The sequence below is a fragment of the Actinia tenebrosa genome, unplaced genomic scaffold (genome assembly GCF_029948245.1).
Source record: "Actinia tenebrosa isolate PJP-AT-01 unplaced genomic scaffold, QUT_ActTen_1.0 PGA_scaffold2__45_contigs__length_23673736, whole genome shotgun sequence".
In the NCBI taxonomy this organism is placed as follows: Eukaryota; Metazoa; Cnidaria; class Anthozoa; order Actiniaria; family Actiniidae; genus Actinia; species Actinia tenebrosa.
The window spans coordinates 5,815,589-5,828,795 of record NW_028292579.1 but is presented as its reverse complement, the minus strand read 5'-3'; the positions used below and the strand labels follow the sequence as shown (position 1 = coordinate 5,828,795).

The 13,207-nt window shown below is 36.7% G+C and overlaps 3 protein-coding genes across 3 annotated transcripts; 2 read left to right on the top strand and 1 right to left on the bottom strand.

Annotated features, from left to right (window-relative positions):
• Positions 1 to 1,252: 1,252 nt before the first annotated feature.
• LOC148909075 (uncharacterized) lies at positions 1,253 to 6,178 on the top strand. Its single transcript, XM_089033913.1, has 2 exons — positions 1,253 to 2,186; positions 5,618 to 6,178. The coding sequence occupies exons 1-2, from the start codon at positions 1,358 to 1,360 to the stop codon at positions 5,674 to 5,676; spliced, it is 888 nt and encodes a 295-aa protein (XP_088890039.1). The 5' UTR covers positions 1,253 to 1,357; the 3' UTR covers positions 5,677 to 6,178.
• LOC148909074 (uncharacterized) lies at positions 6,112 to 11,350 on the top strand. The gene has a single exon (XM_089033912.1). The coding sequence runs from the start codon at positions 6,112 to 6,114 to the stop codon at positions 7,615 to 7,617; it is 1,506 nt and encodes a 501-aa protein (XP_088890038.1). The 3' UTR covers positions 7,618 to 11,350.
• LOC116300529 (uncharacterized) lies at positions 7,788 to 10,870 on the bottom strand. The gene has a single exon (XM_031709407.2). The coding sequence runs from the start codon at positions 10,868 to 10,870 to the stop codon at positions 8,174 to 8,176; it is 2,697 nt and encodes an 898-aa protein (XP_031565267.2). The 3' UTR covers positions 7,788 to 8,173.
• Positions 11,351 to 13,207: the final 1,857 nt, after the last annotated feature.

The following is a 13,207-nucleotide window of genomic DNA, read 5'->3' as shown; positions in this document are numbered from 1 at the left end:
TTTTCAATTTCATGTGCGTAGCAGAAGGGAGAACAGCTTCTGGTTATCCAAGATTATACTACTATGGTAACGAAGGCGATATGTCGGCTTTCGCTTTGGCTTCAAAGCCAAAAGTTACTTCTACGAAGCTATGGGATTATAATGAATGTCCAATCAAAAGTTCTGGAGGCATTTCCAATGATATCACATTCAGTTTGGGGACAATCTTCGGTTTCAATTCACCTTTATATCAAAAGCCAAATATACGAGTACATCAAACGTATATCAAAAATTATGGAATATCCTCCCTGATATTTTTTCAGAAAGCCCTAATGATGGAAAACTCGAAAAAAATATCAGGGATCTTATCTCATAATTTTTGATATACTTATGGCATACTTGTATATATGCACAAAAAGGTCAAGTTTATGCAAACCGCAGTATGTATATATATATATATATATATATACGTTTCTGCAATCGAGTGTGTATATATATATATATATACACTTGATTGCAGAAAGGTTGTAGTATACATTTATACAAATACCTAATTTATTCAGTATATTTAATGATATGCAGAACAGAAAACTCGCTTTATTTATTATTTGTTTCATTCAATAAACGTCAAAATATTTTATTCTTGTGTTTTACATCCTACAGATTATAAATCAATTGGTTTTGAGGGTTAAAAAAGTAAAATTGCAATATGCATCTCATTAGGTATTTGTATAAAATGTATAAATGTATACTACAACGTTTCTGCAATCGAGTGTGTATATATATATATATATATATATATACACACTCGATTGCAGAAACGTCGAGTATACATTTATACATATGTATATTTAATGATATTTAATGTATATTTACATATATATGAGCTTTTCAACAAAGAAAGTCAAGCGGAATCGTTTTTTTTTTTTACATTGCGTCATTAAGATCATAACACTATATAGGGTTTAACCAATGGGAATCTAGAATCAAGTCAAGACGTATTTATTGTGACGACAAGCTCAAGTTATGCTTTTTTAGTCGTTAATATCATAATCTTTATATGAATTGTCTTACGTTTGTAGCCCATTATTAATAAAGTAGTTTTTATTAAATAGAATTGGACAGATAAAGAAATGAATATATATATAAACAAGCTGGGACTTATTTTTACGGTACTGTGTTTCCTACTTGAAGTATTTCCTCTATTTCTTGGAAAAACTTTTAATGCTCGAAAAAAATACAAAATTAATTATTTAAAGACCATTTGGTCATTTCGACGCGTTTCTCGTTACATCATTGCGCCACTGCTTCGCGAATGTTTATCATTCCTGAGCACTAGTTTCAGTATTGTCTTGCATAAAAACGAAACTGCTTCTTCATGTCCTCACGCGTCGACTGGAAAGCCGTAACGGACATTGTAGCAAACGATTTCCCTTCATATATACCAGTGCCTTCTCTTGGAGATGTGGAAAACTACAAGCTATTGACCTTCCTTTCATTGAAGGAAGAAAACCAAAATCAATCGTCATTGACACAGTCTGTTACCAACTTGTTCTTAGCACAACAACCGGCATTCTACCCCATCGGTAGAAATGTATTCAAGTCAACATCGAAAAAGAAATCTGATGCAGAGCCTAAAATCCTGTCAACGAAGTTATGTGATTATGACGAAAGTGAAAGTAAATGTTCTACGACTGTAACTGCATCGGTAAGCAAAGATCTTAGTGGCGAAGTTGGACAAAAGAGTATGAGTCCTCCAATCTCTCTAGGAACGATTACCCAACTTACAGTCGATTATAGAGTGCTAAATGCTTGGTTAAAGAAGCTTGTTTTTGATACTAACATCATCGAGGACGCTCAAACGGAAAAACTTTTGATAATACACGAAGTCATCATGGCTGAGAAACTCGCTTTCGCAGGTCAAAGTGAGGAGACTGAATACTCAGGAGCGGTTTGTACACCACTCGGAAAAATTGTGGGCAAGTATGGGTGGTCAAGATCCACTTCGAACTTAAGTCGACCCGAAGACTTTGGTATGTTCCCTATTGGCTATAAAGTTGGTAAACTGAGAGCTCGCCAAATCAATCCAGGAAAAGGTACTAGACAGGGAATGAGGACTTCATATTTCCTTAAACTGGAACCGCATCGTTACTTCAACTTACCTTACACAGAAAGGGACTTTTATAAAAAAACACAATCGGAAAATGGTAAGTCAATTTTGATTTCTATTCTATGACTTTACTATCAGCTGTGTTCATTGAGAATACACAAAATTATTCAATCGAGCTTGAGAACTTATTTCTTAGGCCTTCAATTATTCGTTTTCTTGACAATTTTTCCGTAACCAATTTCTCTGGGCAACTATTCTATTTATTTTTATAATTTCCTTACATTTTCCCCAGTTGGTTTCAAGTCAGCCATTGATGTTCTGTTATTTTTAAGCTTTATCAAAAGTTTTTATTTTATATATGCTTTTACAAATATATCAACAAATTCTATAGCCGTGTAACAAAGAGGATTTTGCCCTTTTGAAGCCGTTCAAAACTGGTCACTAAGTCATAAAATCATTGATGATAAAAGGGTAAATTATACACCGTGAAAAGATGAAAAAACTTACTAACGTTTCGGACGCTAGTCCGTCGGAGTAAAAGAACTAGCGTCCGAAACGTTAGTAAGTTTTTTCATCATCTTTTCACGGTGTATAATTTACCCTTTTATCATTACTGTTTCATTAGAAACACCGTAGCTGCTAACACTAGTTTTTAGCTAGTTATCTCTTCATAAAATCCATGAAGATATAAAAATATAGATAAGTTATAGTGCTATAACTATAACAACAGCACTATAACTTATCTATATTTCTATATCTTCATGTATTTCATAAGTGCTACGCGGTCCACATATTCTCATCTCTTCATAAAATCATAAGATATAACTAGCTAAAAACTAGTGTGAGCTGCGTCGGTGTTTCTAATGAAACAGTAATGATGAAAAGGTAAATTATACACCGTGAAAAGATGAAAAAACTTACTGACGTTTCGGACGCTAGTCCTTCGTCGGAGTAAAAGAGAAAGAAGTGGTAGAAAGGAGTGTATATATGATAGAATAAGACAAAAGAAACCAATGAGAGCAAGGTAGGCAAGGAAACAAAAGCAAACAATCAAAAGACAAAAGAAAAGGTTAGTTGAAAATAAAGCGTTCATTGATCCCGTTGGGACTAAGAGTGCCCAATAGGTGAATAAGCCGCATTTCTTTGGTCTTGCGACAATCATTGTTGCCGTTAAGCAAAGAAAGACCGAAAACAATGAAGTCAGAAAGAGAATGGTTAGCTAGATTAAAATGGCGGGAAACTGGTTTGGTGGGATCGTTATTGCGAATATCATAAAGATGATTGCAAATGCGATCACCAAGACGGCGGCCAGTCTCGCCCACATACAAAAGATTACAGCGGGTACATTTAATACAATATACAACATTAGAAGTGGTACAAACAAAATGGTCAGTGATTTTAACAGTTGATTTAGGACCGACAACAGAAGTGTGAGAGACTATGTGAGGACAAGTATAACAACGTTTACGAGAACAGCGAAAAGTACCAGGTTCTTTGTTAGAGGGAAGAACTCCCTTGACCAAGAAAGAACGGAGATTACGATCACGTTTATAGGAAAAGAGAGGGCGGTTGTTGAAAATAGCAGAAGTGCGAGTATCAGAGTCAAGCAGAGAAAAGTTGCGGTTAACAATGGGTTTAATGGAAATGTTAATAGGATGATACGTAAGAGTGAAAGGAATGCGGTCATTAGAGGGACGAGTGTGAGGAGTGAGAGCGGTGGTACGATCAATAGTAGAAACTTTACGAATGGCGCGATCAATAACATGAGCAGGATACTAATCACGCTCTTAGTATTTTTAATGATTTTCGCTTTCCTGATAACTCTTCTAAGCTTTTGTTTACTATGGATGTCAAATCTTTGTATACTGTTATTCCTAATGATGAGGGCCTTCGTGCTCTTCAGCATTTTTTCGATCTTCGTCCTGTCCTCGAGCCCAGCACTCCCACTTTGTTACGCTTAGCTGAACTTGTTCTTACTCTCAATTGTTTTTCTTTCGGTGATCGGTATTATCGGCAGATAAACGGTGTTGCTATGGGTACTAAGATGGGCCCTAGTTATGCCAATTTGTTTGTTGGTTATATCGAAAACCTTGTTTTTCAACAATATACTGGACCTAAACCTGAGTTTTTTGGACGGTATATTGATGATTGTATTGGTGCTACTTCTTGTTCGCGTAATGACTTAGATTCTTTCATCTCTTTTGTTAACTCTTTTCACCCTGCCTTAGACTTTACGTGGGAGGTTAGTGAAACATCAGTCACTTTCCTTGACATCTTGCTTAGTGTTAATGACGACCGTCTTAGCACTAGTGTCCATTACAAACCTACTGACTCTCATTCTTATTTACTCTACTCGTCTTCTCATCCTAAGCACACTCTTAACGCTATTCCGTTCTCGCAATTTCTTCGTCTTCGTCGTTTGTGTAGTGATGATCTTGATTTCTCTGTTAAATGTTCTGAGATGCGTTCCTTCTTCCTTAAGCGTAATTATCCTGCTCATGTTATTGATCGCGCCATTCGTAAAGTTTCTACTATTGATCGTACCACCGCTCTCACTCCTCACACTCGTCCCTCTAATGACCGCATTCCTTTCACTCTTACGTATCATCCTATTAACATTTCCATTAAACCCATTGTTAACCGCAACTTTTCTCTGCTTGACTCTGATACTCGCACTTCTGCTATTTTCAACAACCGCCCTCTCTTTTCCTATAAACGTGATCGTAATCTCCGTTCTTTCTTGGTCAAGGGAGTTCTTCCCTCTAACAAAGAACCTGGTACTTTTCGCTGTTCTCGTAAACGTTGTTATACTTGTCCTCACATAGCCTCTCACACTTCTGTTGTCGGTCCTAAATCTACTGTTAAAATCACTGACCATTTTGTTTGTACCACTTCTAATGTTGTATATTGTATTAAATGTACCCGCTGTAATCTTTTGTATGTGGGCGAGACTGGCCGCCGTCTTGGTGATCGCATTTGCAATCATCTTTATGATATTCGCAATAACGATCCCACCAAACCAGTTTCCCGCCATTTTAATCTAGCTAACCATTCTCTTTCTGACTTCATTGTTTTCGGTCTTTCTTTGCTTAACGGCAACAATGATTGTCGCAAGACCAAAGAAATGCGGCTTATTCACCTATTGGGCACTCTTAGTCCCAACGGGATTAATGAACGCTTTATTTTCAACTAACCTTTTCTTTTGTCTTTTGATTGTTTGTTTTTGTTTCCTTGCCTACCTTGCTCTCATTGGTTTCTTTTGTCTTATTCTATCATATATACACTCCTTTCTACCACTTCTTTCTCTTTTACTCCGACGAAGGACTAGCGTCCGAAACGTCAGTAAGTTTTTTCATCTTTTCACGGTGTATAATTTACCTTTTCATCATTACTTCTTCATAAAATCATTGTGTGCCCACACGCTCGTGGGACCAATCGGCTCAAAACGAATGTTAATTGATGGGGTATCACCTTAAAAATACTTTAAATATGGCTTCCAAATATTTATCAGTTTTATTTTCGTTGAAGATGAACAAGATTCTGATGAAGAAACCAGAAAACCTCATAAATTATCGTACTTCAAGTAACTGTGAAAGACGTGTCAACCGAACTGCCTTTTGCTGCTCTTAGTCATTTGGTACAGCGGTTTCTGTATGGAAATGAAAGCCAGATTTTAATAATAATAGCTCTTTATTCTTTAAGAAACAAACGCAATCTGTCATTCACAACTCCATGTAAAGCGCCTTTGATTATATCCACATAGAAAAGGGCACTATATAAATAATCATCATCATCATCATCATCATCACCGTAAAATTCTAGTTCTTTCTGGTGGAAGTAGAAGTGCGAGAGGATGCCCCGGATTGTTAGTAATATTATTGCATATTACACTATCTAAACTTGCTATGATCTCATTAATAGATCGTTTTCACGCACGTGACCAAATCACTTGACAACCGTTGCTAGCCGCCATATTGGTGTACCAAAAGTGTAAACAAACCAAGAGCGTCTTGAGTGTGAAGATGGTTTTATGTATGATTGTTGGCTGCGCATCGAAAAGTGGAAGAGATAAAGGAGTTTATTTTGCAAGAGTACCTTCTATCGTTACTAGTCAAGGGGAAGAAGCTAAATATTTGTCAGAAGAAAGGCGATCGAGGTGGATCACAGCTATAAGCCGAGATGATCTGACGGAGGCGATTATCGAGAATGATCGAGTATGTGGCAAACACTTCGTAAGTGGAAGGGCTGCGAAACCTTGGGATAAATACAACATAGACTGGGTTCCAACTCTTCAATTAGGACACAAGAAAAAGCAGCGTTCAAATCTGGAAACAGCGGCAAAGAGAAGCGAGAGAGCGAGAAATCGCGAGCAAAAGAGGTCTTTGCCGTTTGACACTGAACACACTAGTGACGAAGAGCTGTTGGCAAAGCGAAAGAAACTGAATGAACCAGGTACTGAAGTTTTGAATATTGACTTCTGTACACCAGAAGAAGATGATTCAGAACAAAAGGATGCTGCCACTCAGACAGAGGAAGCAAAAATCTCCCAAGCAGGTACACAAACCGATGAGTTTGAATATCTTTTCGAGTCTCTTAAGCTGGACGATAATAAGCCATTTGACTGTTATGACTTTGAAAATAATGATGACAAAGTCTCCTACACTGGATTACCCTCTTTTGATATATTAAACACAGTTTTTAAACACGTTTCACCACACGTAAGCCGAAGGACTCAAAGCCTGACACAGTTTCAAGAATTTGCCATGACACTGATGAAACTCAAACTTAACATGCCATTTCAAGATCTAAGCTATCGATTTTCGGTGTCTTTATCTACAGTCTCAAGAATTTTTTCTTCCTGGATGGTAGCTTTGGATATAAGATTACAACCATTAATCCACTGGCCAGAAAGGGAAGATTTGCACCGTACCATGCCCCAAAGTTTTCACTTTTCCTTTGGTAACAAAACCACTGTTATCATTGACTGTTTTGAGGTCTTTATTAACAGACCTTCAAACCTTTATGCCCGTGCACAAACTTTTTCTTCTTATAAGCACCACAATACAGTGAAAATACTCATTGGCATTTCACCACAAGGAAGTATCTCCTTTGTTTCAAAAGCCTGGGGAGGAAGAACTTCTGACAAGTTCCTGACAGAGAACTGTGGTTTAATGAAGATGCTAGTACCTGGAGATCTAGTCCTTGCAGACAGAGGCTTCACTATTCAAGAAAGCCTAATGTTTCACCGTGCACAGCTTGCCATCCCTGCGTTCACCAGGGGAAAAGACCAACTTGATCCTGTTGATGTGGAACAAACACGTGGCATTGCTAATGTACGTATTCATGTGGAGAGAGTCATTGGACTTCTTCGGCAAAAGTACACAATATTTTCTGGCATTCTACCCATAGATTTCCTTCAGTGCAACCCTAATGATTCCAACGAAGATTCAAAACCAATGATTGACCGTATAATTAAAGTATGTGCTGCTCTTGTAAACTTGTGCCCTGGAATAGTTGCATTTGATTGATTAAAACCAGAGAAATACATTGTGAGCCATTGTTCTTAGACAATGTAACATGTTTTGAATGAGAATTGGGGCTCACAATCATTTCTCTGTAAATTAATGCAGCAAATGTTACTATTACCCCTGATGCATTACTACACATAATACTTTTTAAAATGTTAACATACAGCGTGTTTCAGTTGAGTATGGAGGGCTGAGTTTTATTGAAAATTTTATCAATATGTTTTCGTGGGATAAAACTAATGTGGTCAAGCTAAGGCGGATCACTGAAGTTGTGATGGAAATGTGAAATACATGTAGGCATGTGAAAGTTTGAATTAGGCATGCACACTTTCATCGCAACTCCAACACAATCTATCTTTAGAAATCTTTGTATATGATTAAGTATCATGACATGTACATATGCTTTTTTGAAATTTTCTAATAGCATGAACACTAACTTTTTTAGGTCATTGTATTTCATAATTAACTCTTATAGTTAAACCTTTAGAGATAAATGTCTCATGAAATTAAAGAAATAGGCAATAATTTTTATTCCAAAATAAATGCCTCAAGAAGTTCAAGTGGTAGGGAAAAGTGTCAAATGACCAGCTTTAAGACAACTCAGCAAATGTGGCCGCATCCTTGGAATGATGAACTTCACAACTGGAGTTTTACCATAGGCTAGGCATGTGGCATATGCAATGGCAAACACACCACAATCACTCCCATTTTGCTGTTGTTGCACAGGTATATGAGTGATATTCTTGAAATTTGGACCAAGCAAATTCTTCGTGAGCTCGATTATCTCTTGCGAAATTGGTGATGTCATGCTGTCTAACAGGTTAACATACCCAGGAAGACAGCCAATAGATGTTAAGCATGCCCAGTGATTGTTATTCAAATGCACTATCTGAATGAAATCACCAGTAACAACACTGAACTGTCTGACAGGACCAAGGGTTGGTCTTTGGAAACCACTTACATTGCTGTTGACTTTCATAAGCAGTACATGTGCTTCTTGGATCACAGAACAGTCTAACCATCCTGTTGGAGATGCAATAAGGTCAAACTCTGACTGTGTAAGCTTTCCAAGTGGCTTTTGTTTGTCACTGACACTGCTGTTGGTTCCTTGGATTTGTTTGACAAACTTGACACTTCCACTTCCTTTTTTCTTATTAGATTGTGCTTGATTCTTTTTACAATCTGGGCATAACCATGTGGAATTAGCATTGTTTGGCATACGTTTAAGGCTTAAACAGGCCAAGTGAAAAAATGTTCCATTTTTGCACACAGGGTTATGGCACTCAATAAGCTTATCTGTATTCTTTGCCTTGCTCTTGCATATACAGATATCATCCAGGGCCAAGGCTTTAGAAGATGCTATTTTTTTCTTGCTTGATTGGGACTTGCCTTTAGAGTTTTTGAATTCAGGTAACAATCTGCAATTTGGGCAGTACCATGTTTTGGGTGTGGTTGTCAGTCCCAAGCATGAAAGATGAAATGTACTGATTGGGCACATGGGGTTGGCACAACAGACACATGATCTATCTTGGGCAGTTCTACAAAAGCAAATAGCCCCACTTGCTGTTGGCTCACTTCTTTTTGAAGTATGCCTTCTAGTGGACCATTTTCCAAGCACTTCAAGTAAGACACAGGTTCTCCAAAAAGTGGTGAGCTTTGGCAATGCAATTTCCCAGTGTTCTTTGTCTGGGAATATTCTCGGCTGGACAAGTGTCGTACTCCCATCATCTCCAAATGCACATACAACAAAGTCACAGTAATCTTTGTGTAAAGTAAACAGCTGCTGCTGGACTTGATAGTAATACTGGTGATCATGCTTAAGGGTAAACATTTCATTGTTATCTTTTAGTAGACAACATGATGACTTTGATAGATAGCTATTAAAGTCACAGTCCTCAATGCAAAAAGGGCATTTCACCTCCCCACATCCTTCTCCACAACAGTCGCAAGAACATAAGAAGTCAGGTGTCGCATGTATATATGGATAAGCTTCATTGATAAACAGACCACACTTCTGAACCTTGAAATTGGTGTGCTTCCCTTTCATTATTTGTTCATAGGCCTTGATAGCATCTTCCTCATGTTTACAACCATGAACAGTGGCTTTAGTGGTAAACTTGGCTAGCTCTGGGTAACAAATTGATTGTATTAGAGACAGGGAGGGCAAAGCAGGATCTGAGTGGCATGCAGCCTTACTTTGAGAAGCTCCAATTCTTCCAGCTCTGTGTTTGAAAAAGTTATGTCCTTTTGACTGTTTTAAGGTATCTCTCTCAATTTGTTCTATGTGATTTTTTGAAATTTCAATCTTTATGCCTTGACAGACCTTTATAAGCTCTGGATATGATAGATCTAAGTATTCCTTTTTACAAAGATCATTTACTGTTGGAACAGATCTGCTTTTCAGCACAAAGCTACTTGAGTATGGAGAAATCAAGCTTAGAACCACGGCCTTGTTTTGACTCTTGTTGATTTCCGCGTAGAAAGCATCCATTTCCGGTTCTGTAGGAGCTTTGCATTCTTTTGAAGAAGACTTTAATGTTCCTAAAACTTGTGTTGACTTGCTTTGACTGGGAATATCGTTATGATAATCGATTTTTTTCTCTAAGTCCGTCTTCATTTTTCGTGCAGAAGTAAAATTGATATCTCGTACTCTAGCATGATCAACTTGTTTCACGTAGGTTGGCAAAATCCACGTGCACTTTACTTGGGTACAGGATAACTTGCCGTTTATTTTCGTCCAGGCTTCTAGGTAAAATAGTACGCTAGCTACGTGAGAACACGACTCACCAAGACCAGCTTTACAACCTAAACAGTGACAAGAAATTATGTTCCCCTGTTTTTCTGTGATTATCCATACTGGGATCAGAGCATCGTTCATTCGCTGAGAATGTCTCACCTTCGCGACAACAACAAACTTGTCAGAAATGATGTGGCCTTCTACGCTTGCAATAAATCCGGAGACCATCTGATTATAAGCTTCCAGACTACGAAAAGCTTTAAACTGTTGGCTTGTGTAGAAACTTGTTTCTAGGACGAGATAAAATAGCAGATCTGTAGATTCTACTGGAGGTAAACAGTCCGGCTCAAAAAGGTTGCTGTCAACTAACACGGGGTCGATTCCAATCGACGAAATTTTATCAAGATAACGCCGTTTCACTCGAGTTTCCAGCTTCTTGGCATACTCAGATAGAGGTATTGAAGATAAATTTTCGCTAAACTCTTTTTTTTCCTTTTCGCCGGCAACATATTCCATATTATTCAGAGCACTTCGCTAGTCATGGCATGATTGTTACACACATGTTTTTGCATAGTCACGCTATCGAGGTACACCAATATGGCGACCGGAAATTGATGACGACACGTGAAAACGATCTATTGGTGTTACATATTTAAGATAACCAAATCTAACGGCCCTCTTGTAATTTGTCAATATTAACTAAATATTTTGCGTGACTTGTACACCAACATACAGGAAGAACATATATAAAAAGTGACACTATGAGTGAATTAAAAAGAATAAATATTCTCCTTACTATATCTGTACCTTTTGCAGATTCTTAAGGTGGTGATTGGAAAATATGTCTGACTTAGGATAGCAATGCACCTAAACTATCCATATATGAGCTTTTCCAGGAATAGTACATCTTTGCTTTTAATAATAATAATAATAATAATTTTATTAAAAAAAAACTTGACTTGCAATTTAAAAGAGGTAATAAATTGAAAAACTCAAGCTACTTATATATATACATATATATACAGTATAAAGGAGTCAATGTCTATATTATCGAGATTGTCTCGTGTTGTATTTTATCTGCCTTGGTGTTGGAAGGAGGTCGGCCAATTTACTGTTTTCATACGGATTTTGTTACGGATATAGGATGCTCTTTGTAGAAGAACTGTAAGAGTGAGGACGTCTAGTGTTGGTTCACAAGGTTTATTGTACTCCAATTCACGGCGAAATCTAAATCTAGTTTTACGATCAACTCTCATTTAAAATACTAAGTAGTCAAGATATTTACTTTCAACTAAAGAATATTTTGGGGGGGGGGGGGGGGTGTCACTTTAGTAAAAGCAGGGAATTTAGCTATGCGAGAGTAGAATAACAAACCATGCCTAATCAAAAGTTACTCAAAGTACGATTTATGAGAAAGCTATGTAACCCCACTGCTCTATGCTTTATATTTTTTTCTACGTTTGCCCCCTTAGCATCCCATAATTCAAGATTACTTACAGGAGAGGAGGAAATTGTATTAACGCTTTGATTAAATTACAACATCGTGTCTTAGCTGCCTTATATGATACAACATGTAAAGCTGTGAGTGAGAGTCTTCAGTATGGACTTTTCCAAAGCCTTTGATAACGTTAATCATCATAAACTTTCTGAAAAACTCAAACAAATGCCGCTGAACCCATACTTAATCAACTGGTTTATAAATTTCTTATATAATCGGAAACAGCGAACTATATGTAACAATCATTTAACAGTTTGGAAAAACATAAATAGAGGGACATTACAAGGAACAGTTAGTGGACCATATCTATTCAGTATTTTTATTAATGATTTAGAGATATTTGATTCCTCCAGTCCTGATGAGGAAGTGTTAATCAAATATGCAGACGATAGTACTATTGTATCTCCTGTTTTCTGTGTTAATGGAAATCTAACTGATAATTCAGTCAGTTATGTTAATTCTTTCATGTTATGGTCCTCAAATAATAGTATGTCATGCAATCCTACTAAGTACAAAGAAATAATTTTTACTAAGAAAGGAATGGACCAATTTAGTTTTCAGCCTATTTCTAATATTCCTCAGTGTAGCAGTCTTAAAATCTTAGGTATTACTTTCCAAAGTGATAGTAGATTTGACCTTCATGTAAAAGATACCATTACAGCTATAAACAAATCTTTATTTGTTATAAGATCCCTTAGGAAGGAAGGATATACACAAATAAGTTGACCATTTATTTTCAACAATTGTTATATCAAAACTAATTTATGGTCTTAGTGTTTATGGAGCATCACCTCCGGAGCTTACCACCGTACAAAACTTTTTAGATCGCTGTTACAAACGAAATTATACAACATACCATTATAATATCCAGGATCTTTTAAATAAATTTGACACGAGGCTATATAAGAAATCGGTTAGTAGTGCCCATCCTTTGCATAGCATAGCGCCTAAAATACAAACGTCCAAATATAATTTAAGGAAATCATATTTTATTAGACCTAGAGTTAATTCTCAACGTTTTAAAAACTCATTTGTAAATAGAATAATCTTTAGTAATTAGTATCTTTTAATCAGTTTTTTAGTTTTATGATTGTAATCACGTTAATGATATGTATTTTATCATTTCTTTAATAAAGACATTATTATTATTATTAAGATGGCCACCGTTTCAGTAATTAAGTAAATTATCCAAGAAGCATTTTTAAAAAATCAGTTGCTATACATTCGTCAATGAAATCCATTATGCTATGCTGCACTTACCCTAGGCTGTGATTCCCGGCTCTCTTAAGATAAGAACATCCGCAAGAGTCATTGTTTTAAAACGATAGACCGTCGTTCATGTTGGTTTTTCAGGA